The 25,681-nt window shown below is 42.7% G+C and overlaps 1 protein-coding gene across 4 annotated transcripts in view; it reads right to left on the bottom strand.

Annotated features, from left to right (window-relative positions):
- Positions 1-25,681, bottom strand: part of Ac13E (Adenylyl cyclase 13E) — a 277,289-nt gene that overhangs the window by 91,928 nt on the left and 159,680 nt on the right. For all 4 annotated transcript variants that reach the window (XM_067096065.1, XM_067096068.1, XM_067096066.1 and 1 more), the window contains one exon: positions 13,019-13,155. In XM_067096065.1, coding sequence (XP_066952166.1) covers positions 13,019-13,155 — 137 coding nt within the window. The remainder of the gene's footprint in view (positions 1-13,018; positions 13,156-25,681) is intronic.

The following is a 25,681-nucleotide window of genomic DNA, read 5'->3' as shown; positions in this document are numbered from 1 at the left end:
GAGGCAAGGCTGCCCGTGCGATCCCTCTCCCTGGGGAGAGGAGGCCGAGGTAGAGGAGGCAAACCTGCACCTTCCCAGTGAGACCAATCAGGTGGGCGGCAGACTTCACCTGTTCAGGGACCAGTGGACCTTCAGTCCGTGGGCCCACAATATAGTCTCCAAAGGTTTGGGGTGGAGTTGGATCAGGGCCCTCCCCTCTGATCAGATTTCATCAACCGTCTTCCAAAGCTCATGGACTTTGCGCGGAATTACTCCAAAAGAGGGCCATAAAGAAAGTGAGACACTTGAAATTTCAAGGCAGGCTGTTCAGTGTTCCCAAGAAAGACTCCAGTCAACAAAGGGTAATCTTGGATCTATCGCGTCTCAATCTTTACATACAATGCGACAAATTTCGCATGCTTACAGTCGCGCAGGTGCGGACTCTACTTCCTTGTGGAGCCGTCACCACCTCTATAGATCTTTCAGACGCATAGTATCACGTCCTGATTGCGCGGAACTTCTCTCCCTTCCTAGGTTTCAGACTGGGGAAACAAGCCTACTCCTTCAGGGTCATGCCATTCGGGCTCAACATAGCACCCAGAATTTTCACGAAGCTGGCGGACACGGTAGTGCAGCAGTTACGGTCCCGGGGAATATCGCTGGCCGCATACCTGGACGATTGGATGATTTGGGCATCCAACGCCGGGGAGTGCCGGAGAGCTATGGCCATGGTGATCGAGTTTCTGGAATCCCTAGGCTTTCAGATAAACAGGGGTAAGTCCCGCCTAACTCCGGAGGCTTGATTTCAGTGGCTGGGTATCCAATGGGATCTGGTCTCGCGACAAGCTGTCTATTCCGCCAGCCAAACGGAGAGAAATAGCCAAAGCCACCAGGCAATTCCTCAAAGGCAGGAAAGCCTCTGCAGAGAACGCAAGAAAGAATCCTGGGTTCTCTTCAGTTCGCATCCGTAACAGACCAGCTCCTAAAAGCAAAACTGAAAGACATAAACAGAGTGTGGCGGAGACGAGCCAATGTCAAGCTCAGGGACAAGGTATCTTTAATTCCTCCGGTGCTGAGGAAAAGACTCCGGCCGTGGTCCACAGTCAAGGGTCTTTCGAAGTCAGTTCCCATTCAATTCCCTTCCCCAGCTCTAATAATCCACACAGACGCTTCGTTAAGCGGCTGGGGAGGGTACTCACCAAAAGAAAAGGTACAGGGTACATGGTCCACACTGTTCCGTCAATTCCACATAAACATTTTGGAGGCAATGGCAGTGTTTCTAACTCTGAAAAAACTTTGCCCCACCAACCAGATTCATATCAGGCTGGTGCTGGACAGCGCAGTAGTGGTACATTGCATAAACAGAGGGGTTCCAAATCAGTCGGATAAACCAAGTGATGATAGCCATTTTCTCCTGGCGGAGAAGCACGGCTGGCACCTATCAGCTACCCATCTAGCAGGAGTCCAGAATGTCATTGCAGACTCCTGTCCAGGCACAACTCGCCGAGTCAGAATGGTCCCTGGGCGTAGCTTCTTTCAGATGGATATCCCGTCAGGTTCCGGGCCTTCAGGTGGACTTGTTTGCCACGGAGAGCAATCACAAACTCCCTTGTTATGTTGCTCCCAACCTGGATCCTCGAGCTCACGCTAAGGACGCAATGTCAGTGGACTGGAACAAATGGCAGAAAATCTATCTATTCCCGCCAATAAACCTGCTGATGAAGGTGTTGCACAAGCTCAGGTCATTCAAAGGTCAAGTGGCCCTGGTAGCTCCCAACTGGCTGAAGAGCAATTGGTTCCCTCTTCTTCTGGAGCTCAAACTACGGTGTCATCAAATACCCAAACCACACCTGACTCAAGTAGTGCAAACACGGACTGTGTCAGCTTCCTCAAGAATTCTGAATGCCCTGGCTTTATGAACTTTATGAAATTCGCCGCTCAGAGAGGTGTGGATATTGATCCCGTTAATACTCTGTTTCTGGAATCAGATAAAAGAGATTCTACCCTCAGACAGTACGATTCAGCAGTTAAAAAGTTAGCATCTTTTTTGAAGGAATCTGAAGCTCAAGTCATGACCACCAATTTGGCGATATCATTCTTTAGATTACTGTTTGAAAAAGGTCTGGCTCCGGCCACCATTACCACAGCGAAATCAGCTTTGAAAAAGGTGTTTTGCATGGCTTTAAGATTGATTTAACAGATTCATATTTTTCATCCATTCCCAGAGCATGCGCTCGTTTGAGAGGCGACCCGTCCACATACGGTTTCCTGGTTTCTTAACGATGTTCTAAAATTAGCCTCAGAAACTAATAACGATCAATGTTCTTATTTGAATCTGTTAAGGAAGACGTTGTTCCTAATTAGTCTAGCTTCAGGTGCCAGAATATCAGAACTGTCTGCTCTCTCTAGAGGTGCGAATCATGTGGATTTTCTCCCGTCAGGAGAAGTTCTGCTTTCCCCAGATCAAAGGTTCTTAGCAAAAATGAAGACCCTCAGGATAGGTGGTCCCCTGGAAGGTTGTTCCTCTTCCACAAGACCTGTCTTTATGCCCAGTCGCTACCTTGAGGGCCTATTTACGGAGAACTTCTCAGTGTTTGTCTGGTCCTCTTTTATCAGGGAAAAGGTGGGAACGCTTTCTCTAAAGGCTATCAGACAACAAATTCTGTACTTCATTAAGCAAGCTAATCCGGATTCAGTCCCTAAGGTTCATGATATCCGAGCAGTGGCTACCTCCACTAATTATTTTCATACTATGAATTTTGATGAGCTTAAGAAGTATACGGGCTGGAAATCTCCAGTGTCCAAACGCCACTATCTGAAATCACTGGAAGCTCTGAAGTTCCCTGCGGTGGCTGTAGGGAGCATTATCCCTCCACCTTAAATTAACCTTTAATCCCTATCCTCTCCCCCCCACCCGCCTGCCTCATTTACTTGTCCTGCCATTTTCTCCTGGACCAGACATGTTTCACAGCCTGGCTCATATTATGATGTACTATTTTGCGGTGTTAGTTTTTAAGTTTGCGGTATGTTATGTTTACTGTAATTTAGTTTTAAGCCGGAGGTACCTTTATAAATTTTCTGTCGTTTATTTAGTCTTAGTACCTTCCCATTATAGTATTATTTATGTACATAGTTGTTTCTCATGTCCTTTACTGTGATATTAATTGTATCCCTAGTTATAACTCAGTTTATCTGCCTATACCTTTGGTATTTAATCATGTTTTGAGGGATAATTAAAACTATTTTCAGTAATAGTGTTTTTATACATGTCCAGCTAACTATTCACTCCTTTTAGACTTTCACCAAAGATTAGTATGATTCTCTGTCATGATTTCACCGGCTGACACAGGGACAAGCTCAGAAAAGGGATTTTGACAAAGGAAAAATCTATTTCTGAGGGAGGCCCTGTGTCACTGGTGACCTCCCAGGGTCTAGATTTCCTTCCCCGAGTAGGCATACCAAGCTTGTGGGGGGTGCTAGCCTGGAATGAGTACAGATGGCGCTGGGATCGTTGGTTGGCGGGCAGGTGAGTGCGGGCATTAGATCGGCTCCTCAAGTTCCAGGGTTTTGTCATTGGGATGTCTACAGAGTGCAGTCCTGTGGCAGTGACAACAATCACTCACCCTTATCTATACCGACGTCTATTTCATAATAGATGTTCAATCAGGGTAGTAACCCCAGCATTTCCTGATAGCTTTTTTCTCTGGTATATTTAGCAATATCTATACCTAGAAATTCGTGCTTAATAGGAATTTCACTGGGTGACAGGCTCCAGAGGGAGGAAGCAAACACAGGACCGATGACATACATCCTGTGGGCGGGAGGCTGTACCATTTTCGGGCCCGGTGGACCTTCTGTCCCTGGGCTCAGAGTATAGTTTCCAAGGGCCTAGGTTGGAGTTGGATCGACGGTCCCCCTCCACCAGTCAAGTTTTATCAGGCTCCGACCAAGGATCTCGAGGACTTTGTGGAAGATCTTTTGCAGAAACAGGCTATAAGGAAAGTGAGGACACTGAAGTTCCAAGGCAGGCTCTTCAGTGTTCCCAAGAAGGGTTCCGACAAGCGGAGAGTAATTCTGGACTTGTCCCGTCTGAATTCCTGCATTCGTTGCGACAAGTTTCGGATGCTTACAGTCTCCCAAGTTCAGACCCTACTGCCCCGTGGAGCCGTAACCACCTCTTTAGATCTTTCCGACGCCTATTATCACGTCCCGGTTGCGAGAAGGTTCTCCCCCTTTCTGGGGTTCAGGCTCGAAGGCAGGCATATTCCTTCAAGGTGATGCCTTTCGGCCTCAACATAGCCCCAAGGATTTTCACCAAGTTGACAGACACGGTCGCACAACAACTCCGGTCTCAGGGATTACGCTGGTCGCGTATCTAGACGACTGGATCATCTGGGCATCCAGCGCCGAGGAATGCCGGAGGGTTACATCCGTGGTGGTCGGCTTTCTAGAATCTTTGGGCTTTCGTGTAAACAGGAGAAGTCCCGCCTGGTTCCGAGCAGTTGTTTTCAATGGCTAGGAATCCAGTGGGATCTGAATTCTCACAAGCTCTCTCTTCCTCCTCCCAAGAGGAAAGAGATAGCCAGAGCAACCAGACAGTTTCTCAAGTCCAAACGAGCCTCTCGACGGGCCCAAGAAAGAGTTTTGGGCTCCTTCAGTTCGCTTCAGTGACAGATCTGTTGCTGAAGGTAAAACTGAAAGATATCAACAGAGTCTGGCGGAGTCGAGCAAATATCAGCCTCAGAGACAAGGTGTCTCTGATTCCTCCCATCTTGAAAAAGAGACTCTGGCCTTGGTCGACTGTCAAGAGCCTGTCCAAGTCAGTCCCCCTGCAATTTCCTCCTCCGGCGTTGGTTATCCACACAGACGCCTCCCTAAGCGGGTGGGGAGGATATTCTCAACACCAAGAAGTGCAGGGGACTTGGTCCCCCATGTTCCGCCAGTTCCATATAAACGTTCTGGAGGCCATGGCGGTCTTCCTTACCTTAAAGAAGCTTCTTCCCCCCAAGAAGATTCATATAAGGCCTGTTCTGGACAGCGCCACGATAGTCCACTGCATAAACAGGGAGGTTCAAAATCCAGCCGGATCAACCAGGTAATGATTGCACTTTTCTCCTTGGCGTGCAAGAACAAGTGGCACCTGTCTGCCACTCATCTTGCAGGGGTCCGGAACGTCGTGGCGGATTCTCTATCAAGGACAACTCCCCTCGAGTCAGAGTGGTCCTAGACAGGGCCTCGTTCAATTGGATCTGCAACCAAGTTCCGGGCCTGGAGGTAGATTTGTTATCGCAACCAAGCTCAACAACAAGCTTCCTCATTACGTAGCTCCCAACCTGGACCCTCAAGCTCTTTTCACGGACGCAATGTCATTGGATTGGAACAGGTGGAAGAAGATTTATCTGTTCCCTCCAGTAAACTTGTTGTTAAAGGTCCTTCACAAACTCAGGACATTCAAGGGTCAAGTAGCTCTAGTGGCTCCCTACTGGCCAAAGAGCAGCTGGTTTCCACTTCTGCTGGAACTGAAACTTCGCCACATCCAAATCCCCAGTCCGAAACTAACACAAGTAGTACAAACTCAGACTGTGCCAGCTTCCTCAAAAATTCAAAATGCCCTGGCTTTGTGGACTTTATGAAATTTGCGGCTCAAAGGGATGCTAACGTTGATCCTGTCAATACCATGTTCTTGGAATCAGATAAGCAGGTCTCCACTCTTCGGCAGTACGACTCAGCAGTTAAGAAGCTAGCAATCTTTTTGAAAGAATCTGAGGCTACAGTAATGACCATAAATTTGGCAATCTCCTTTTTTAGATCACTGTTTGAGAAGGGTTTAGCCTCCAGTACTGTTACTACAGTCAAGTCGGCTTTCTAAAAGTATTTTTGCACGGTTTCAAAATTGACCTCACAGATCCTTACTTTTCTTCCATCCCTAAGGCCTGTGCACGACTGAGACCAGTTACCCGTCCACATACGGTTTCCTGGTTTTTGAATGACGTGTTGAAGTTAGCCTCAGATATCGATAATCAGTCTTGTCCCTACCTTTCCTTATTGAGGAAAACGTTGTTCTTAGTTAGCCTAGCTTCGGGTGCTAGAATTTCAGAGCTGTCTGCACTCTCTAGGAAACCCAACCATGTCGACCTCCTTCCATCAGGGGAGGTTTTGCTGATTCCTCACCCTAAATTCCTAGCCAAAAATGAAGATCCGCAGAATAGGTGGTCGCCTTGGAAAATTCTCCCCCTTCCTCAAGACCTGTCCCTGTGTCCAGTTCATACATTGAGGGCTTATTTAAACAGGTCCTCTCACATCTCATCTGGGCCTCTCTTTATCAGGGAAGGGAGGGGGTAATATATCTATGTCTGCTATTAGACAGCAAATCCTTTACTTCATCAAGCAGGCTAATCCTGACTCAGTCCCAAGAGTTCATGATATTAGAGCTGTGGCCACCTCCATTAACTACTTCCATTACATGAATTTCACGGATCTTACCAAATACACTGGTTGGAAGTCACCCTTGGTTTTCAAACGTCACTATTTGAAATCCTTAGAAGCTCTTAAATTCTCAGCAGTCGCGGCAGGGAACGTTGTCCCTCCCTCTGGTACCCTTTCTGATTCCTAGTCAATTCTTCCTCCACTGCCTCAGTTATCCCCTTACAGTCATTTCAGTCAGGCATGCCTTGACTTTCTCACCTGACCGTGTTATCTGTATATTTGTCTAATTGACACATTTATGTCATAATGTTTTCAATTTTGTATAGTTATTTTGTTTAAGTATATTTTTTATATTGTCATGTTAATTTTAAGCTCCCATCAGTTACATTTGTACATTATTTGTTATTATTGCTAGCAATTAAATTTTTTGGTGGACCTTTGGTTTTTTGTTCCCCTTACATTTTGTTATCTCTTGCAGTTTAAGAATGATATTTATTTCTCTGTTAATTTTTCACCGGCTGACATGGGACCCGATCCAGAAAAGGGATTTTGACAAAGGAAAAATCTATTTCTGGAGAGGGGACCGTGTCACGAGGGGACCGTGTCACCCAGTGACCCACCTCTGTCATGTGTCGTGTCCCCCCCATAGTAAACATCATTCTGGTGGGGTGTTGCTTTCATGGAATGCGGCTAGCGGTGATTTGTGTACTGTCCGCGAGTAGTGCATGGGTTTGTAACGGCACCTCTCTGTGGGACTTTTGACTTTGGGATCTCTATAGGATAAGGTTCCGTGTTTTTATAGTTCACCCTTTTCCATACACGACTCCATCTAATGGAGCTCGCTCTGGGGGTAGTAACTCCAGCATTTCATTTAGCTTTCTCTGGTATATAGCAACGGAATTACCTAGAAATAAGTGCTGAATGAACTTTTTCACCGGGTGGCACGGTCCCCTCTCCAGAAATAGATTTTTCCTTTGTCAAAATCCCTTTTTTGATAGCATTGGCAGTGATGTCATCCCCTGAGTGACGTGTTGGCGACGTCATTAGTTTGGGTGGAGTTTCTCGCCTTCTTCCCATCCTCTATGAAGCTCCTGTGAATTCTGGCCGTGGCTTATGCGTTTCCTTTTTTTTTAGCAATCAGTTGTTCGCATTAGCGTTTAGGGTTTAATAAGGGGATTAGTTAACTGTTGTATTTTCTCTTGGGACTTTGATTATTGGGAAATAATTTATGTGACAGGTGTTGGGTTATTGTGAGTAAACATTTCTTACACGAGTTGGTGTACACTTCTTAGATTTTACACTGTTTGTTATAGTTACATATGTATTTTACTTTGGGTACATACGTGCGTGTATGCAAAGGGGGAAGCTGTTGCTGCGAGCTTACTCGGCAGTTTTTGCCTCGACGACGGTGGTCGAAAGGTGGACTCGTCTCCAAGGTTTTGCACTCAGTGTTTTTTTTTTGTGTGTGCGCTTTGGCAGATCATGAATGTGTTGGGAAGACAGGGGGGGAGATACTGCACTAAAGGGAGGGGAACGGATTCTTTTCCTTTCTCTCTCTCTCTCTCTCCCTTCCATTTGCCTGAGTCTCATTTTCTTTACGTGAAGGTAGACTTCCGTTCTCTTTACTTGAGGTCGCACTGAGTGTTTTTTTTTTTTTGAAGACTGGATGTTCATCTTGACCTACTTTGCAGTCAGATGTACGCTTGGGCCGCCTGTGTTTTTTCCCATGGGGTTTTAATTTAATTGTGAGTTTAATTAGTACTTTCTTTTGATTTTTCGGGATTAATTGTTAGAGTAAAAGGAATTAACATTGTGGGTTTCTTCCTGTGTGGGAATTTTTCAGGGAGGATTTTTTTCTTAGTGTTTTTTCTTTAAGGGGTTTCCTTTCGCACAACTTGGGAAATTTTGTATTTGTGATTAGCCAAGAGTGAGTTAACGGATTTATTTACCAAGAGGAAAGCTGCAAAAATGGCTAGAAGAGATAGTGATCAGAGATTCCTCAGGTCAGCATATGGTTGTGTGGGGCACGGAGATTCAGTCCGCAGTTTGAAGGGTTTTGTTGAAATTCGGAATAGCCAGAGGTCGATGGTTGGGTTGAGTTCTCTTACCCCACAGGTTTGTTGTTTTAACTGCAATAATATGCAGCGACACACTAAGATATTTTGCCCGGTTAAACATTGTGGCGGTTGTAGGAGTTATGATCACCCTTGGCAGTCTTGTCCATCCCTTAGACAGTATAATGGTAGGCCTACATTTCAGAAATTTGGCGTTTTTGTGCCTTACGAGGGGATGGATGTGAGTGAAGTGGATGATGGTATTGGATCAGGTGTACATGAGAATTTGTGGGTGGATGCTGAACATGTGTCGGTGGGTAGGAAGTGTTATAAGGGGGTTTTGTCGGATGATGTGGTTCTTGGTCCTGGTATGGTTGCTATGGTGAAAGTTCAAGTGAAAGGAGTGCATAAATCCAGACAGTTGTGTGTGGATGAGTGCAGCCAAAAGCTGAAGGAGATAGTGTGTATGGATTCTATAAACAAGGTATAGAGTTCAGGGGATACTTGAGTGGAACTGCTAAACTAATGATTCAGTTCGGAATTATCAGAAGGGTACTTATGCAATTGACTTTGTTGACTGGGTCGATGAAGATAATTCCGTTGCTATTGCTGGGGGATTTTTGTAGTTTTCAGAAGCAGATTTACAGGCTAGGAGGCAGGTTTTTAGGGATCATTTAGCCAATACTGATTTTAAAGAATATGGTAAGGGTGTGGAAGATGTTCTGGCTGAGTTTGCGGACATAGTCGCACTTAAAGGGGATAAGTTAGGGTTAACAAATATGTTAAAACACAAGGTTCATTTGGAGGACAAGACTAAGCCTATTTTTGTTCCTTCATATAGGTAGAGCAAGAGGTTAATAAGTGGGAGGAGGAAGGCATTGCTGGGCCCAGTTCTCAGTTCAATTTTCAGTTCTCTTCTAGAAGGAGTAAGAGGGCTGCGCATTTGGTAATTGGAGCCGTTATGATCATAGGAGCGATTGCTAGTATGTCAATTGCTAATTTGGGTGAGAACTGACCAGGTAACGGCAATATTTGCTAGCCAGGGTAAAACTCTGATAACTTTAAGAGATAGTAATGAGAAATTACGGTAAGGTTTTGAGACTTTAAGGACTTCTTTGTTATGGTAGCTTTGTCTTCCTGTCAAACTACCTTGCTGAATATTGAGTAAAGAGTGGAATCCATGTCATAGAAAATTCAAACTCAGGTTAAGGCAGTGGTTGCTGCTTCTAAGGGGGAATTTTGGGAGATATTTTACCTCTCGGGTGTTTAGAATTGACTTTAATGGATGCAGCATATCTGTATTGTTCTCAGGTAATTTTTACTGGTAAGAATTTGTATGGGTAGTATCGTAAAATAAGTGTACCTGATAGGGGGTTGCTGTGGAAGTTTTACGATACTACCCATACAAATTCTTACCAGTAAAAATGGTAAGACAATTTAAGGACCAGCAAGGCAATAGTATTATACGACTGTGTTCTTGAACAACACCTTACATGCCTGAATGCGATAAACCTCCTTGAATTGTGCTCTAACTGAATGGGAAGGCTTAATTTCTTCATAGACTTAGCAGACTTTAACATACTAAGAGACCAGGTGTCTATCAAATCCACCTCTTCAACTATGTAAGGACAAAGGGAAGCACAACCGTCAATGAGCCGCTGAAACACTGAAGATGACTCCTCTTCATCAATTTCCTCATCTGCCAAGGCAGAGGGAGCTGGATTAGCAGTAGTGACTCCTCAAACAAATCCCGGGCGACACAGGAGGGAAGGCACCAGAAGGTGCACCCTCTTGTGGTGCTGTGCTGCCTGCAGCACTACAAGGTAGCTGAGAGAGCAATGAAATAACACCACTTAGTGTGTGAAGTGCACCCTCGTGGAACCTCACCTGAAATGCCCTGAGGCAGCAGTGGAAGAGATGAAATAACACCATTAAGCATATGAAGCGCAACCTATTGATGCATCTCACCTGAGGACCAAAAAAATGGCTGAGAAAGCAGTGGCATTACACCATCCAACCTGAGGAGTACTTCCTCTAGTTACACTATACTTGAGGTGCCAACAGGCGGAAGGGAAAACAATGCTGTAACACCACTAGTAGTCTATGGTTGGGTGGGCAGGCATTTGGGAGGAGGGAGAGAGGTAGGCCAGCAATACCTGACAATCAGCTCTCCTGTAGCCACCTACCAAGACCAAATGTAGTCATCAGAAGGCAAATCATGAGCCAATAAGAATTCTGCTAGAATGGCATCTAGCTTACGCTAGAATGCATCTAGCTTAGTCTCAATGATGTGCCTGCTAATGAAGCAGAAGCTGAAAAAGAAACATTACAAGTGGCAGAAGGGCCACCAACAGCAGAAGCTAAAGACGATACAGGTGGAAGAAGAAGATTATGAGGAGAAAAAAGAATGGAAGGAATAAGATGAGACTGAGATACAAACATATTAAATAGGTTCATCAATAAACTGAATAATATTATTACTATACCTGGAACAAATAATAGAAGTCTTAACCATGACTGTTATTCTCTCTTAAATTAGAAGCTGAGGCTAAGCTAACCTCACTACCATTAGTCCAAGGACGGCAATGTCAGTAACTGGTGCTACAATTTATGCTTTCCAAAATTATCTTATAGTGGGAAAGTCTAAACCTAAGCAACTGGGATGGATGAGACAATGGTATTGGAAGGAGCAGAACATCATCATCCCAAAAACCAATATACTGTAGTGGCATTAACAATTAGGCTGTATTTATAAAAACATGCTTTTTATTGTGTATATTTTTTGGCTTTTATTTTTATTGTTTTTTAACGGTGCATCATTTTTCACCGGCCACTAACTGTGAACCTTTCTCAAGTCAGATACAAATGATGAGGGCTTGCCCCTTTTACTTTTTATGTAAAGTTCCAAGTGAAGTGTGAAGAGGAGAATCAGAATATCCCAAAGGAACCTCAGAAAGGAGTAGGTGTCTTTCAGATCAACATTTCGTTATATTCAAAATAACTTTATGTGGTATGACTAATGTGAGTGTTAAAGAATCAGCCTGATAGAAGATCAGGTTAACTGAAAAAATAATGTCAAATCACTAAGTAATCATAGAGAAATGGGTTCCTTTTTCAGCTGTAAATTGAAGTGCTCAGTTGGTTGGTAACTGGAAAGAATTGTTTAACACTGTCAAGGCCTGGAGAACCTTGTTTTTGGACCAGTCCTGTGTAGAGCTGAAACTGTTATCTTGGTTGTGTTTCCTTTGGAAAATATTGAAGAAAAATATATACTAGAACAGAACTTCATGATGAACCTGCCAAGGAAAAATTTACTACACATTGTTATGCTGTTATATGGTCGATAGTTAAGGCAATTAGATAAAAATTTTTTAGTATTAAGTTACCTAGGTTAAGGCTTTTAGGAAGCATAGATGGCCATCATAATTCAAATAAAAAGAATAGATTGGAGTACTGTATTATTTTTGACTGTATATATATGCTTAGGTTTAAGGTGGCTGGTTGGTTAAGTGGGGGTTGGGTAATTATTTGGCACCCTCCTTTTCCTATACAGTACATAAGGAATTAATCTGATCACTCCCTACACTTTTCACACCTAGTTCCTAATTCTTGAGGTTTTTTAGTCACTACTGCGAGTCAATGGCATCCTAAGCTTACAAAACAACAGAGCCACAATACCGTGAAAAACAGCCAAATTAGCAGACATATTGACCACCACCCTGAGCGACAAGAAAAATTATGGCAAAAACTAAAACATTCAAAAGACAACTGGTGTAGAACAGGTAAACTGAACTGTCATCCAGATCAACTAGGCAATCTTCTTTTTAATTTGAATGCTGACCACACCTGCTGGTGCAAAGATATAGCTAGCTGTAAATATGATTCATCACAAATAATTACAGGCAGTTCCCAGTTATCGGTGGGGGTTCTGTTCCGACAGCATGATGATAAGCAAAAATCGCCGATAACCGAAAATTATTTTTGGTGCGTATTGGCACCGATAGCTGGAGATCAGCACCTCTGTTGGGTACATGTCATTGCCAATACCTGATTATCGGTGCCCATAAGTGGAAACTGGAAAATTTCGGTGCCGAAAATCACCAATTTTTGGCGCTAGACAAACGCCGTAAAACTGGATCGCCGATAACCAAGGACTGCCTTATTCAATATAAACAATTTTACTATGTGATGCAAAAACATAATCTCAGCAACCAAGCTCACAAAGGCAAAACAGTGTCTGGGGACTTTCACATTGTGTATTGAATAAGCACACAAAAGCACAAGAGATGATCCTGAATGCTGCTGGTAGCCCTAGAGGTCCACTCACACATGCATGGAACTGGATGACTTCCATTCTCATTCTTTCTTTGAACAAGGACTGAGGTGTCCAGGACTACTATTAGCACACAAACAGTGGTTTATGATAATAGGTTTGTAGTGAGACAAATCCATAGTGTAAGTGCAACCACATACATGGTTAAAACGTGTCCAAACTAAAACAGACTAGCATGATCACAATCTTACTGGTTGAGAAAAATTTGATAAGAAATACACCATACCTTAGAATGATGACGCTTATGGGAATCATACGGGTCACTTCCTTTCCCCAAAATATCAAACTCCTCTTCCTTCTTTTCGAATCCCAGTATGAAGAAAGTCTTAAGTTCTGCTGAACCTTTATTTCCAGAATTAGTCCCTGTAAGTGAAGTATCTTTGCTATTGACTCATGATTTCCAAAAATCTTTACAAATAACTGTGTACATGCCAAGCTCAAGAAAACTAGCCTCATAATTTCTGCAAATCTTTACAAATAACTGTGTACATGCCAAGTTCAAGAAAACTATCAGGATGTTTTGAGCCAATGAATGACAAAATTATGATTAATCTTGTCAAAGGTGATTGAGATTCCAATATTTAAACAAGAAAAAAATAACTAATAAGTGATACAATGCTTGAACAATCAAAATACATGTGCCCAGACTTAGACATACAAATTAAAAACTACTCTATTTACTTGCATATAAGACCTACTCTAATTTGGCACAGACTTTGCAAAAATTAAGAATGTCCCTTTTTTCCCCTAATTTTAACAGGCATCTACAGTGCAGCTAATTTTTGGGGTTCTTGCTTAATGGTATTTAAATATTACAGTGACAGAAAAAACACTATGGTACGTATTCCAAGCATATTACAGTATTGGGTCTGCCAGCTCAAAATATACTTAGCCTACTATCTCGTCCTCCCTCTGTGTTAAGCACTCGTTTCTGATACTGTCATTTCAAGTTTGTTAGACAGATTTGAGTGGTAATTATCTATCCAGTCAAACATGAAAAAATATCACTGCAGCATCAAAACCCATAAATAGTATTTATGCTCAAGTAATCGTACGAATAACTTACAAAATCTAAAGAGCATAGGTTTAACTACCCTAATTGAATCTGTCTTACTCTCTACATCAAACAAATTTTAATTAGGGATTCAGTAATTCTAAACTGATTCCAGTGTCAGCATTATCATTTATGTTGTATGTATGAAATAAAATCATTCCAACTATGAAAATGACCTTTTTACAGTAAAATAAAGTTTTGTATATACTTAAAAAGTAATTACATAGCTATTAGTTTCTACTTTACACGGCAGCTCAAAATTTAAATAATTGCGGTAGCACTCTTTTGTTTTGGGTGTAGGTATGCTGCCCCACCCACTTTCAGGGAAGAATATGTACAACACAGCTAAGGAGCTCAATTCGTTTATGCCTTCTGTCTATGAGAGGGGAGGAGGGAGGGCTCTGATTATGTAATTATTTGGGAAGCATATATAAAACTTTATTTTATAAAACTGTCATTTTATATAAGTAACTTACCAAATAATTATATAGCTGAATCCCACATTGATAGGAGGTGGGATACATGGACATATACTACCCAAAAACCCTCAGAGATAGAGGAGAATTTGAAATCGATAATTTAGCTAGCATTGTGAAATGCTTGTTGTAACCTTATCTGGTGAGGAAGCTACGGCAGGTAGATTCTGCCTCTGGTCAGAGCTCCTCTCGACCTGTAGTGGCGTGGCGATAGAGCCAAGAGTCACCTCTACTCTAGTAGGGGCTTTGTAACATAGGAGTGAATTGCAGGTTGCCAAAGCTAACAGTCCAATAAAATACATATATACATACATATACGTGTGCCCTTGCCCTGGGCACAGTACAAACAAAATATGACCAGAAAAATTTAACCTACACCACCTTAAAATTAACCCAACCAGACCATAAAAAACAATGACCAGTGGGCACTTCAGGCTTCCCAAGGACAGAGGACAATCCTTATCAAGGTGAGGGATAGAGGAAAAGGTGTTCCTCCTATCCTTTGTCCCCTAATACCATGCCAGCTGCAAAAATTGGGGCTAATGTACTGCATTTCTCATACCCTGGCTCTATATCACAAAGGTAATACATAGAAAAAACTGACTTGCACCTCCAGTACATGGACTGCAAGATTGTGGAGAGAGAGAAATTCCGCTTGAATGCCATCAAAGTGGCGACTGCCCTTATTTCATGGGCCTTAACTTTGCACAAGGGTAGAGTATTCTCTTGAACTCTCGAGTGTGATTCTGAAATCACTGTTTTAAAAAGAAGGAAAAGGCATTCTTGGATAAAGGATGTCCGGGATCCTTAACTGAACACCAGAGATTCTGTGAGGAACCTCTAATTCTATTAGTTCTCTCCAAGTAATACTTCAGTGCTCTTACTGAGCAGCATACTCTCTACTGATCTGTTGGACCCAGGATATCAGTCATGGTCTTGACCATAAACAAAAGTGGCGAGGGATTAGAAGGATCTTCGTTCTTAGCCAAGAACCCTAAGGTTAGAGATCACACTGCATTCCCTCGAGAAAAAGCTACCCTCTTATCAAGGGCATGTAATTCACAGATTCTCTTCACAGTAGCAAGAGCCATAACAAATAAGGTTTTCTTCGTTAAATCTCTTAGCGAGGAGGACTCCAAGGGTTCGAATGGAGGGCCCAAAAGTCATTTCAGGACCACATCCAAATTCCAGGCGACCATTGTAGGTTTCTCTTTTTTAAACATATTAAAAGATTTAATTAAATCACTAGTGCCTTGATTTGAAGACAAGTCTATTCCCCTATGTTTGAAGAGCCCTGTATCCCTTAAGGCGGATGTAGCCAGTCCTTTGGAAGTTCTCAAAAAACAGTAAAAAGTCAGCAATTTGACCTAAACTTGTTTTAGAAGAGGAGATATTATGCTCTGGGCACCAGCCTCAAAAAACTGCCCACTTGGCTTGGTAGTCTGCAGCAGAAGACCGGCTCCTACATTTCGCAACTGCTTCTGAAGCTTTTCTTGAAAACGTTTTGCTCTGAGGAGCTCCCGGACAGTCTGAAGCCTGTCAGAGCGACAGTGGATGACCCTTGATGAAAGCGGTGAAAGTGAGGCTGTCTGAGCAGATTTCTCTTCTGAGGTAACAGTCTTGGGAAACCTACAAGAAGGCCGAGAAGGTCCGTGAACCATCCCTTGTGTGGCCAAAAGGGAGCCACTAAATTGTTGTGGGTGCTGAACTTCTTCGGCACTTCTCTCACCATGCTGAATGGGGGAAAGACGTAAACACCTAGGCCCGACCAATCTTGCAGCATGGCATCTGTCGCCCATGCCTGAGGATCCAGAGCTGGGGAAAAAAACAGAGGAAGACAATGGTTCCTTGACATTGCAAACAGGTCTATCGACAGCTTTCCCCACTGTTTCCACAGGTCGGTGCAAACCTGTAAATTCAGTGTCCACTCCGTTGGTAGAACCTGCTTACCGCGACTTAATTCGTCTGCAAGGATGTTCAGCTTTCCCTGAATAAAGCAGGTGCACAATGCAGGTACTGCTGTCTTGTGCCCATAAGAAGAGATCCTTGGCTGCTTCGTACAGCAAAAAGGAATGTCACCCCCCTTGATTTCTGATGTATGCCAGTGCGGTCATGCTGTCTGAATGGACCGCGATCATCTTGTTTAGGGTTACTGCTGAGAACTGAAGAGCTAGATATATCGCCTTCAGCTCCTTCACGTTATGTGTAGGTTCCTTTCAAATGGGGACCAAGTCCCGGATACTTCCATGTTGTTGAGAAGAGCCCCCCAATGCAGATCTGATGTATCTGATTATAACATTAGGTTGGGACTCAGAGGGAGCAGTGACTTTCCTACCGAAAATCTGTCTTCTGCCTCCCACCATTGAAAGTCCTCCTTGATTTCGGGAGTGATGGGGAAGACAAACTAGTCTGGGAGGTCTTCCTGTGCCAGCTGGCTCTGAAGAAGAACTGTAACACTATGGTGTGTAACCTGCCCAACGGTACAAAGGTTTCCATGGAAGATAGTGTTCCCAGGAGGCTCATCCAGTCGTTGGCCGAGCAGGATGGGTAAGAGATGAAGTTTCGGACTTTCTTGATGCAGTTCTGGATCCTCTGGTCAAACGGAAAAGCCCAAAAATTCAAAGAATCTATCTTCATCCCGAATTACAGAATCGATTGACAGGGAACCAACTGTGATTTCTTGAGATTGATTAAAAGCCCCAAATCCTGGGAAGTTGAAGCGTCTTGTGAAGGTCCTCCATGCACTGGGATCTTGAGGGGGAGCGTAGGAGCCAGTTGTCTAGGTATAGACACACATTCCTTCCCATAAGATGGAGCCATTTTGCCAGCAGGGCGAAAACATGTGTGAAAACTTGAGGGGCTGCGAAGAGGCCAAAGCACAGCGCTCGAAACTGGAAGACCCTATCCTGGAAGATGAACCTCATATACTTCCTGGAGTATGGGTGTACTGGAACGTGGAAGTATGCATCCTGCATATCGATCATAACCATCAAGTCTCCCTAATGCAAGGCTGACAGGACTGACTTGTTCGTTTCCATTCTGAACTTTGTTGTTTGAATGAAGGAGTTCAGAGCACTGACATCCAGGACAGGTCTCCTTCCTCCTGACGATTTGGGAACAACAAAGTGGCAGCTTAGAACCCCTCTGCTTAGATCTTCGACCACCTCCACAGCTTGTTTCTTGAGTAGGACTGAGACTTCTCGAGACAAGGATGAAAACCTCTCCAAGCCTATTGAGTAGGCCATCAAATTGATGGGAGAGGTTGTTAGTGGAGGTTTTTATCTGAAAGGAAGAGCATATCCCTCTTGCAAAACTTTCAGAACCCAAGGTTCCACACTTCTGGCCTCCATCTGCTATTAAAATGGAGGAGCCTTGCTCCCACGGGGACACAGAGGACAGGATCCTCATTTGCGAGTGGTAGGCTTGACTGTAGCTTTCTTGGTAGGTTGCACTGACCGAAGATTTGTCCGTGGTCAGGATTGAAAGCTGCCTCTACCTCCCTGAAAGAGCTGCTGAGTCAGAGGGGAGGCCATCCTAACAGCAGATGTCGAAGGAACTCATGTTGGGCTCTAGATCTCTTGGTTGACTGAATAAACAGGTCTTGAGTCGACTCCTTTTGAAGTTCGGCTGTAACTCATTCCAAAGTCGCTTGAGGGAACAAACTAGTCGACCAAAGGCGCGAAGTGGCAAATGAACGCCATAAATCCCTTTTCTTAAGGAGGCCTGTCATAAAAATGAGCGCCATCTCCCACTGCTCTGTCGGCGCATGAAAGCACTCCTAACCAATCTGCAGGTGAAGTTCTGCAGAGATATACAATCTTCAATCATTTTGGCCAAAGCCCCTACAGTCCAATTGAGGAAACTCACTACCTCGAAGACCTTCAAGATGTCTTTGAGGAGATGATCCAAACTCTTGAAGCAGTAAACAAAATCCTGGTCAAGGAGAACGCCAAATGATGTGTCACATCGACGAGACTGGAGAAGTCCCCTTGAGAGGGGGAAGAAACTCCCCCAGTGGAGTATGACATATACTTCTGTCGTATTAGGCGAGAAGGAGGCATACAAAAAACTACTTTGCCCAGGTCTCTCTTCTCTGCCAACCAGCTGTCGATACAGGCCAAAACTTTCCCAGATGAAGAGGAAAGCACCATCTGAGCCAGCCTGGAAGTCCCTGCAGGCTGTCACATCAAGAAACCTGAACCCAGAGAACTTGGAATTGACAGAGTGAAGCAAGTTGGGTAGCAGACTAAAAAGTATCTCAAAAGGGCTGAGTAGTTTGTAGTCAGCTGTTCCTCATCCAAAGGTTCCTCTTCTGAGGAAACAGGAGACATGGGAGAGTCCGGAGGGTCCTGTGACACTGAAACAGGTTTCTGAAGGAGGTTCAAGATGTTATCCAACCGACGCTGAATTGGTGCAAACACGGGTCCTCTATCACAGGAGAAGTAGCACCTGTCAAAGTACACTGCCTGCTACTGACGGGCACGCCTCAAAAGAAGGGCCCATTGAAAAGGGGCACTCGAACACGGAACACTTCACTGATACTGAGGATTTTCCAGACACTGGGCGCTCATATATTGGGCGTTCGGACACCGGGTGCTCATACACTAGGAGCCCATACACTGGACGACTGGACTCTGGGAGCTCATGCACTGGACGATCGTGCACTGAATGCTCATACACTGGGTGCTCGGACTCTAAACGTTCGGATACTGGGCAGTCACGCACTGGATGCTTAGACACTGGGCGCTCAGATACTGCACGCTCGAAAACTGGAGTATCATACACAGGGTGTCTGGACACTGAACGTTCGGACTTGGGCGCTCGGCGGAAATTGCAAGCACAAACAGTCTGACTGGGGGGCTCCCAAAAGCTACAGGAGGGTATCGGACTACGAGCCCTCTCCATGGCTCGTTTACAGATGGGCGAGTCATTTGTTCACAGCAGAAGTATGCCTTTTCAGCAGCCTTGACACACTGGAAAAATGCCTACTGCGCTTTCTCGCCTCTTGAGAGTCCGAGTCACTCGATGACAAGGTATGCACATTCAATCAGATGCCTTTCCAGTGGTTGTCCAACAAGTCCTGGGATTTCCCTACAACAGGCTTGGTTGAGAAAGCGACTAACTGCCAGTTTGCTTCCTCCCAGGTGAGCAAGGGGAGTTTAGCAGGGACCTTGGTCTAGGAGCATCGGTGGGACAAATAGCCACCCCCACTACTGACACAGCAGTTGCACCAACACTAACACTATTAAACTTGTCCATCAGGACCCTAACCGAATTCCCAATCTGGGAAACGGTATTCACCAAAAGATCACACTTTTGATCTAAACGAGTTTCTAAGCTGGCAATGGCATTGGGTTCGGAAGAATGGGAGACAGGGATTAGAGTAACTGGAAAAGTCAGAGGACTGGATATAGGAGAAAAGGCAGTCACAGGTGTTGAAGGGACAAGTAAAACAACAACATCTACTTTCGGAGAGTTATCCTGACTAGCGGAAGCTCTAACTGTTACCTTCCTCAATCTGTCACGAAGTTTTTCTAAATGAGAATTAAACATTTTGCATTTTCCTTTGTTCCAATCCTTGCATTCATCACAAGGTCTGGTGAGCAAACTTGCTCTCTACAAGAACAGCAAATGGTGTGGCTGTCATACTTAGCCGATGTGAGTCTGGTCTTCCAGCCTTTGCTGCAGTATCTAACACAAGAGAGGCTAGAGTGACATGATAAGTCAAAAACAAAGTCAAAATAGGGAAAGTCACAATCATAAAAGTCCTGAAAATCAGCTAAGGTAACTGAGATTAGCGCGCTACCAAAAACACAGACTATTTCACCAAATGACAAGAAAATTTAAACCTTCCGGTGAAAAAATGAATCCAAGAGCTGCTCAACAACCAATGTTTAGTCATTGACTGGCAGAAACAAATTAAGTTTTTTAGCTGTGTTGTACCTATTCTTCCCCGAAAGTGGGTGGGGCAGCCTACCTACACCCACACCAAAAGAATGCTACTGTGATTTTTTAAGTTTTGAGCTGCCACATAAAGTAGAAACTAATAGCTATGTAATTATTTAGTAAGTTACTTATATAAAACAATATATTTACCTGAACTTGAGCAACAGTATGAACAAACATCCCCATCATACAAATTTCTATCTGTATCACACAGTGATGCTGCTGACATTGTCATTTCAAGTCTATAAAAAATATTTTACAGTAATATGTCATTTACATGCCATGCTACTAGAAAATTTGGTCTATCAATACACTGTCCCAACCATGTTAGGCTACATGGCTTGCAAATATAGGCAGTCCCTGGTTATCGGCGGCCTCGGTTATCGGCAATCTGGTTATACAGCGCTTGTCTAGCGACGAAGATAACCGGATTTTCAACACTGATTTCCGGTTATCGGCACCGATCCTCGGTTGTCGGTGGCGCTGATCGCCGGTTATCGGTGCCGATAACCAGATACCAGCACCGATAACCGAGGATTAGCGCTATTATCGCTGATTTTCGGTTGTCGGCAATTTTCGGTTACCGTCACGTTGTTGGGAACGGAACCCCGCCAATAACCGGGGACTACCTGTACTGTATAGTGAATCAATCTCTCTCTCTCTCTCTGAAGTTATAATTTTATACATAAGAACTATATTTTACAATATAAATACAGTAAAAAATAGTGTGCAGCAGTGGGGCATGTAAACTTTTAATACAGGCAGTCCTCGGTTATCGGTGGGGGTTCTGTTCTGAGGTGTGATGATTTTCGGTTATCGGTGCCTCTGTTAGGTATGTATTGGCACCAGCAGTAAGCGGAAATTAGCGATTTTTGGTGCTGAAAATTGCCGATTTTCGTCGCTAGACAAGAGAGGTAACACTGGATCACCGTTAACCGAGCCCACTGTTAACAGGGGACTGCCTGTACAGACCACTTATGGTAAACATTTACTGAAAAGACGACAACAGCTAATAACATGCTTCATTAAACAATGCTCCAGGTAAGGGCAGTTCTGATGTTAACTGTTAAATATTAGCAATAAACAGGCCCACACTTGAGGGCATGCCGTTTCTCTACATCAAAAAAAGTCACAAAAACCATAAAAAGGTGTCTGACTACAGAGGAGACAAGTTTTTTCTACCAAATGGAGAAGTCTATAAGGTCGGAGACCTGTGGTAGTGGCAACCACTCACCCCTTGTGTATACCGACACCATCTAATGGCGTTCGATCCAGGGGTCGTAACCCTGGCATTATGGTTAGCTTTTTCTCTGGTATACTTAGCAATACTTATACCTAGAAATCAGTGCTAATGGACTATTTCACTGGGTGACACAGGTTGAGCCCAGAAAAGTATATGTACATACATACAAGTAATCCTCTAATTATTCAGATTAACAGGTTCTGTTGGATAATTGCGATTAAAAAATATAGGAGTGTCCAAGGCTCACCTCCATAACCTTTCCTCACCTAACCTTGTAAATACCACATAACTGTAAACAATAAGTATGCTTATAAACAACCACCATCAAACTTCAAATTGAAAATTTCATGCAAAAGGTAATTACCTACCCTTTTTGATAGCGTAGCTGCTGTTCGTCCTCAAGGGAGTTACTCTCATGGTCCCTAGAGGGGCTCGATAAGATAGATCAACCAATTTCAAAGAATTCTCTTCGAGTTGGTCTTGGCCAGTATAGTGCACATTGACACTGATAGAGTATAGGACTTCAAGATAAGAGCTCTTTCTCTTGCCTACAGCAGCTGCCTAGGTTCAATTCCTATTCTTAACCTGCAGATGTGGCAACAGTGCAATGCGGGTCGGCCATTATTTGTCAACCATACACTCTGTGCCAGACGTATTCACCCATTATTCCCTGGTCTCTGCTACCATTCACACGCAACAAGATTGTGTCTGTTTATAAGTGCTCCTAGATCATATTTTGGTCATCATGTAAGAACCAAATTCAGAAGCAAGTTAAGTGCATAGTTTTAAGCCCCAGTGGAAAGTTTTAGTTTTAACAAAAGTTTTTAGCTCATAGCTTATTTCATTAAAGTTAGGAGCCGGTGTCTCCCACAAGGCAAGAATCAATTAGGTTTGGTTTGGTTGTTTACGGTACCATCTTTGTTAGTTGACAAACAATGTTTAATTATATTGAAGTTTGATTACATAGAAGTAACACTTTTAAAACAGTGTTGTTCTTGAAGATCATTGGTATATGACATTTTTTATTGGTACTACTTAGTAGATATGTTAGGCTACTTCCTTTTTGATAAGTAGTAGCCTAACTGCTCATATAAGCTACGTAGAGCCATAACAGCTTTCGAACATGTTCAACTTCCAAACCTTAGTGTTAAGTAAAACCAACTGGTTCATTGTAGTACTTAGTTACCAAACTGAATAGTTTTTTGTTATAATGTTCCCCATTCGGCATTGGTATCAGGGAACTTATATCAAGTCATACGATGTTTCCCTTCGTGGACCTACTTCTAGCAGGTATTGCTCCGCTGATGGCAGCATCACTAGGAAAACTTTTGTAATTTCTGTTTTCCTACCTGATTATTAAACTTTTACAGTCATATAATGGGAACTGAAATTGTACTTAATTCATATGCATCTAGCTTATTTTTCAAAAAATTTTCCTTTGGCAAAATATTTTCTTTGAATACTTTTTTACCTGTGGCTTATGAGTAGTCTAAGCCTAGTAAACAAATCATAAATTTGCATATTAGATTTACAGTTTACAGTTAGCTTTGGCCTAACTGAGTGGTGTATCATTCATGAATTTACTTTTAGGGGAAAATTTATGTAGTAATTATATAATTTAATACACAACTACTGTCTTAGATGAAAACCCATTGTTATGATGGCTAACAATATATAGCAATATGGCTACATACTTGTGCCTAAGTTAACCTATTCATGTTAATTGTGCTGCCTATTACAAATAATCAGCACATCCAACACTTGTGAGAAACACATTTAGTAGTAATTATGAACATGCTAATACTTACTACTGCATCATGGATAACCATTGTCATAACATTATACTATAATTACACACTTGTGACAAAGTTAGCCTGTAGTACTCCGAGTGTACTATCTATACAGTAATTACAGATGGTTAGTATGAAGTAGTTTCAAATAAATACTTGTTCCTTATATCACTACAGGGCCACTGTTATGCAAGACCCACAGATAATGTGTGCTGCAGCGAATTGCTCGGTCTGCTTTTTACCAGTGGGTACGGTGCATACCACCTGCCATGAAAATAGCCCTTGTAGGCGTAAAGGGGAATACGGTTGGTTGCCAGACATGTGAAATTTGTAACATGCTCCTGGCAACAAGTTTTAAGAATGAAACAGCTCATTTAAAGCTGTCTTGCTTGGTCCATCACATACTATGAAAGTGTAATGAAGAAAAATATAATGAAACATTTAATGAAAAATAGTTTGTTTAACATAGGACAACAAGGTTTTGTACCCGGAAAAAGTACACAAACCCAACTGTTAGTCCATCATGAAAACATATATATAAATATGATAAAAGAAAAAGATACAGATGTGGTTTACCTAGACTTTGCAAAAGCTTTTGACAAGGTAGACCATAATATATTAGCAAAAAAAATTAGAAAACATAATATTGTGGACAAAGTAGGAAGATGGATAAAAGACATTTTGCTAAACAGAAAACAGATAGTGATTGTAAATTATGAGAAATCGGAAGAAGCTAAGGTAATATCCGGTGTGCCACAAGGTACGGTGTTAGCTGCATTGCTGTTTGTTATTATGATTGCAGACATAGTAATGTTAAGGACTTGGTAGTGTCAAGTCTCACCGATGACACAAGAATAAGTAGAGAAATCACTTGTGATGAAGATAGGAACTCGCTACAAAGAGACCTAAACAAAATATACGAATGGGCAGAGGTAAACAGGATGGTATTCAACTCTGATAAACTTGAATCAGTAAATTATGGTGATAAAGAAGGAAAGCTATATGCATATAGGGGACCTAATAACGAGACAATCACACATAAGGAATCAGTTACAGACCTTGGTGTGATGCTGAATAGGAATATGCTATGCAATGATCAAATAGCAATACTATTGGCAAAATGCAAAGCAAAGATGGTAATGTTGTTCCGGCACTTCAAAACAAGAAAAGCCGAACACATGATTATGCTTTATAAAAGGTATGTACATAGTCCACTTGAATATTGCAATATATAGTACCCACACTACCAAAAGGATATTGCATAAATAGAGAGTGTACAAAGGTCCTTTACAGCTAGAATAGAAGTAGTTAAGGACCTTAACTACTAGGAAAGACTACAATTCTTAAAATTATATAGTCTCGAAAGGAGAAGAGAACGCTACATGATAATACAGGCATGGAAACAGATAGAAGGAATTACAGAAAACACCATGGAGCTAAAAATCTCAGAAAGAGCAGGCAGAGGTAGATTAATAGTGCCCAAAACTATACCAAGAAAACTAAGGAGAGCACACAGGACATTAATCCACTATGCACCAGCATCGATAATGCAGCGTCTATTCAATGCGTTACCAGCTCATCTGGGGAACATAACAGGAGTGAGCGTAGATGTGTTTAAGAATAAGCTCGACAAATGCCTAACTTGCATCCCAGACCATCCAAGACTGGAAGATGCATTAGCAATTATCTGGTAGACATCAGAGGTGCCTCACACTGAGGGACCTGGGGCAACCCAACCGAACTGTCAGAAAACACTGAAAGGTGCCAGGAGATCAGAACTCGACAGAGAACTTATAAAGTGGTTTAAGCTCTGACAAACTGAAGGCTTACGCATTTCTGGGGAGATACTCATGGAGCAGGCCAAAATTTTCATAGGGAACTAAACCTAACAAATGACAGTGATTATTCATAGGCTTTCTTCTATTTTTGATAACACAGCAATACATATGTGGAATAAGTTGGCAAGGCTGTTATATACCATATTTGCCGTTGTATACAACTCATCCTCGTTTAAGATGCACCACTATTTTACAAGGATATTTTGTGGAAAAAAACAGTTTCAGTATGCTTCATCATACATTTATTGAATGATATTTGAAAGTGATTTTGTAGGGAAAAATGTTTCATTCTGTGCATGAAATACAATGTTGTTTGAGTATAAAATAAAGTATGAAATCATATGTAAATTTAGACTCACCTTTAAAGGGAACTAAATGAAATTTACCATAAATAAAGAATGTTTGTGTGTAACTATAACAAGCCACCAGGTTAACTGCTTGTTGCGCTAACACAAATGTTTATTTACGGTAAATTTCATTTAGCTTCCTTTAAAGGCAAGCGTAAATTTACATATAATTCCATACTTTATTCCAGCACACTA

The sequence above is a fragment of the Macrobrachium rosenbergii genome, chromosome 52 (genome assembly GCF_040412425.1).
Source record: "Macrobrachium rosenbergii isolate ZJJX-2024 chromosome 52, ASM4041242v1, whole genome shotgun sequence".
In the NCBI taxonomy this organism is placed as follows: domain Eukaryota; kingdom Metazoa; phylum Arthropoda; class Malacostraca; order Decapoda; family Palaemonidae; genus Macrobrachium; species Macrobrachium rosenbergii.
This window is presented reverse-complemented; position numbering and strand designations above follow the sequence as displayed.